This window comes from Gastrolobium bilobum, unplaced genomic scaffold (genome assembly GCF_033153095.1).
Source record: "Gastrolobium bilobum isolate Gb01-03AN ecotype WA unplaced genomic scaffold, APGP_CSIRO_Gbil_v1 utg50351, whole genome shotgun sequence".
In the NCBI taxonomy this organism is placed as follows: domain Eukaryota; kingdom Viridiplantae; phylum Streptophyta; class Magnoliopsida; order Fabales; family Fabaceae; genus Gastrolobium; species Gastrolobium bilobum.
The window spans coordinates 222,917-227,571 of NW_026897333.1; the positions used below are offsets into that span (position 1 = coordinate 222,917).

The window sequence follows — 4,655 nt, forward strand, 5'->3', positions numbered from 1 at the left end:
TCGTCGATGTTGATTAAAAATTGATATTTATATTAAAAATAAATAAATTTACCCACTTCCCATGTGTTATCCATCTCCCTTATTCGTTTGGTGAAGAAAAAAAAAATCTGTTTTGCACGAAAGCGAGATTACAAAAGTGAGAGTATTCCTTGAGGAAGGTAATTGGTGGATATACAAATGTAGATGCATCGCACGAGTATCAATAACAGATACCCAGCAAAACAGCACCAATTTTGAAAAAATATCTTCAATATTCTTATAATACTGAAGACTCACTATATTGTTATTAAAATTAAAAAGAAAACAATACATTTAACTTTATATATTTCACTCACACTTTTATTATCAATAAAACCTGATTTTTATTTTATTTTCTATTTTTAATAAAAAAAAGTACCTACTAATGATCCAATTTTGGAATGTCACTGCATCAAAAATTACCGAAGACTTGGGCACTAATTGCACAGGAGATATGTACGAGTACCATAATTTACCCTTTTTTTTAGTTCATCTTTCTCATCATCTGCCAAATGTTCTCCTCAGTTGCAATCTCATCGTTCCATAATTAGAGTTTAATTTGGTGCAACATGAGAAAAGTGCACCAATTTTTTATTAACCTACACACAGAAAGGTGAGAATATATAAACACAAATATTTGGAAAGAGACAGAGGGCGAGAGAATTTCACGTTACAAGACGTAAAAATCCCATTTTTGTCTTTTTTTATACAAAAGCATGAAACTAGCTCTCTAGGACATCATCATAAGCAGGCTTCTTCATTACTGAGCATGGCATGCAGCGCCAGGTACTAAAAAACTGTCCCAGATGCACTGGAAGGATGTCTGTGATGTCGGTTTGGTTTACCATATTGAATGCTTTATGCCGAGGCCATTGCACGTCAATATAAGGCCCTTGTAACGGTTAAGATAATCCTGCAGCAAACAATAATGAAAACGTCAAATAAAACAGTAAGAATCATTCTTCTAAATAAAACTTTCTTTTGAAACACACTTCCTGCCAGACGAAGACAAATAATGCTTACAATGATATTGTAATCGTATACGTAATGCATCCCATTTTTGTCATATTCTTTCCTTTTGACTGGATCACTCAAAACTGTTCAATAAAGCCAAAGACATGTTAGGTAATAATACTTGACAGAATTTTGTCCTGCTATTTATAGTCTCATCTATTAAGTTAAGAGAAAATAATAAGGGTAGTCAGGTAATAGAGAAGAATGGATAATCGCAGAATATTCAGATCTCACTACAATAAGAAGTCCAACAGTACACATCAGGGGGACACTAGAATGCAATTGCAATACCGTATTTATCGAACCACTAATCTAATCCCTTTCACTAGCTGCTGTCTCAACCAAAATCTATCTTCTCTAAACCTTAAATGGACCATCTTCATTGTTGGTTACATGCCTATTAAGTTATAAGCATTGGTGGTCGGAAGGGAAATTGCATTGTTAACAAACATGGATGTAGAAGGGTTATGTATAAAGATACCATCTCCTCACAACTTCAAAATAAAAAATAAAATAATAATAATCATAATAATAATAATAATTCCCCCAGCAATGTTATTAATTCTTAATTTCTTATTCCATCTTACATTTATCCCTGATAACAAACATCCATTGAACAAGCCACAAAATATCACGCTTATCATATAAAAATTACCTAAATCAAATCTGGAAATGGTATTTCACCAAAAAATAAAATAAAAATCTGAACATGGTAACAATCTAGTGGTAGTGTGTAATGCAAAACCACATACATAAGCTTCAAACTTCAAAGCAGTGTTCTTTCCATTTAGAAGGGGGATTTCCACAATAAGCCAGTAGAAATATAAGTAAATTTGGGGAGATACAGTAGAGTAGCTTGGGGACATTTCCTCTCTCTTTTTTCTTCTTTTTTTCTTTTGTCTTTAATCTTTTGCAAGGAGACTAGGGAGGATATATTCTGTTAACCTTATAACATGCTCATAAAACAAACTTAGTACAATTACAATGAGCCATCAAAGTTGTAAGCAATTATGTTTACAAATCTCCTAGAAATCTAGAAATCATATAAGAGCCTATTAATCATGTTGTAATGAGGATGATCATTAACCAAAGCATGCAAAATGGAAGGGGAAAAATAAACAGGCTGCAACAAGCTAAACAAGTCGAGCTCAAGCTTCATATTGTTAAACAAGTCAAGCCCAAGATTTTAATTTGACTAGTTTAAATAAATGAGTCGAGCTTGAGTAGCATCTTTCTTTTGCAATTCAAGCTTGAGCTTCACGTGCTAGACTTAATTCATTTACATACAATCCTAGCTACATGGATCAAATAATACCATTGTGTTATGACAAAACCAAGTTTTCAGAAAGGCCATTTAAATTAAGGTCTTATTACCAAGGCCTCTGTTGGTCTTCTACTTACAAAGCCAAACCATTTCAAGCGAGATTTTATCATGCTACTTCAACTTTCTCTCAAATACACTCTTTTCCTAATTTGATCTTTTCTTGTATGACTAACCATCCACCACAATATTTTCATCTCCGTAACACTTATCTTTTGCTCTTGTTGGCACTTTACCACCAAACATTTGGCATCATAAGCATCGCTGGTCTTATGGCTCAAATTTTGACACATGCTACGCTTGTTCAAGTTTTGTTTATGATTTTTATTTGTGGAATCTTTGAAAAAGTTGACATGGAGATGTTTACAATCTGGGCTTAAGGCAAAAATTGATTCCCATATTTTATTTGAGCACCTTGATTATGCAGCACTTCCCGCGCAATACAATAAAGGTGTATTGAGATTAGTCTTATAAACTTAGACAAGTTTTTTTAATACAAGCAAATAGTTTCCGAGACATAAGTATGAGACAAGAAAACTAAGAGCACGTGGAAAGAATGCCTAATTATATAAAGCAATCCTTGACCCGCAATGACAATACACACGAATTTTGCTGCTTTATCTACAAACCAGAAACTATTTCCAGTTGTTTTAAACTAACCTCAGCCCATATAGAAAATAAATAAATTACTCCTTTATATATATAATTCGGATCATCCTAAGTACATACAAAAGCTCACTTCAAGTGAAAAGTAGTTGTTACATGTTGAGTTGTTGACTGCTAATAATTCCAAAATTTTCCTACCTATATGCTGATTCTCCTCAAAATTTCCTATCTCTCTGCAAAGGAACAGCAACATATGTTACTATATTAGTTACCTAAAATTTTCCACCCTAACATCCGTATGTGACTATATTGGGTTGACTAAACTCATACATACTTTTGTTATATAACCATCAATATTCGAGATTCTAATACCCTAATGCTCTCACTCGTGGCAACGAATTGCAGAATTTAGAATCATAGTAAACACATTGAATTGGACTGACACAATTCCACGAGGGGCATAAATTGCATAGGAGCAACTAAATACGAAACCCTAAAAGGACATACCCTGATAAGCCTCGTTTATATCTTGAAAGCGTGAAGTTGCTGCATCTTGGTCTTTCTGCTTGTCAGGGTGCCATTTCTGCGTGCACAGAAGAAGCACAACAACACAGCGGAACATGAGATTAGACACAAACAACTCCTCCAACGAACGGAACGGAACGGAAAGCAAAGAAAGAATAAAGTAGAGAAAGAAGAACAGACCAGAGCTAAACGAATGTAATTGGAGCGAATAGTATCATCGGTGGCATCATAATCCACTTCCAATATCTTATAGTAATCCTGTTTGCCCAAAAATGATTTATTACACAAAACAACAACAACCCCTAATTTGAGAAATAATGACAATAATGATAAGAATAAGTAGAAGAGGGTAAGAAGGAGAGAGTTATTGAATTGTTGTACCTTGGGTGTGGAGAGAGAAGAGAAGAAATCGAAATTGAGATAGGAATCAGGGTTGGGTTGGTCGGGTTTGGGGATGTTATGATCTTCAAAGTCATCTTCCCATTCCCACATCATGATGTTTCAGTGTTGGTTGGTTGGTGTGTGAAGGAACCTAACCTAACCTAATCCCGGTGGGGGTTTGAATTAGAGGGATAAAGTAAAGTGCTGCAGGTTGAGACTTGAGAGTGGTCCAATCCAACTCCTTTCTATTCTATGCTATGCCTCCCTCTCCCTCTCCATCTGTCTCGGCGTGCCGCGTACGTCTATTATGTGCCGCTATTCCTCTACCTTCCCAAACTACATCACGTTTCCCCCGAAAATTCTAGATATTAAACGGCATGATTGCAACACCAACAAAAATCATAAGGTTTAATCTATAGATGTGACTTACGATATATAAATATCGGAATATGTTACTATTAAATATTATTATTATTAATATTATTTAGTCGTTAATTTTTATTTTTATTAATTAATTATTAATTCATAATAAATAATAATCATTGATTGATTGGCGAAAATTACTATAATAATATTATTTGATAGTAATAATATTCTATCTCATAAATATATATTTTATAAAAATTATTTTCAAGAAAATAATATTTATTTCAATTACTTAAATATTGACAAAATTCTTTGACATATTAGAACGGCTATAAAAAAAAAAAAAAGATACATTAGAACAAGAACTCGTATTAGTTTGTCTACATTTGAGATGGATTAAATGATAGTAAGAGAATCACCTCTA

The 4,655-nt window shown here is 33.5% G+C and overlaps 1 protein-coding gene across 1 annotated transcript; it reads right to left on the bottom strand.

Annotated features, from left to right (window-relative positions):
- Positions 1–481: 481 nt before the first annotated feature.
- LOC133306093 (uncharacterized) lies at positions 482–4,214 on the bottom strand. Its single transcript, XM_061506369.1, has 5 exons — positions 3,866–4,214; positions 3,665–3,742; positions 3,467–3,542; positions 1,042–1,115; positions 482–931 (listed from the first exon to the last, which is right to left on the bottom strand). The coding sequence occupies exons 1-5, from the start codon at positions 3,977–3,979 to the stop codon at positions 860–862; spliced, it is 414 nt and encodes a 137-aa protein (XP_061362353.1). The 5' UTR covers positions 3,980–4,214; the 3' UTR covers positions 482–859.
- Between the last annotated feature and the right edge of the window lie 441 nt (positions 4,215–4,655).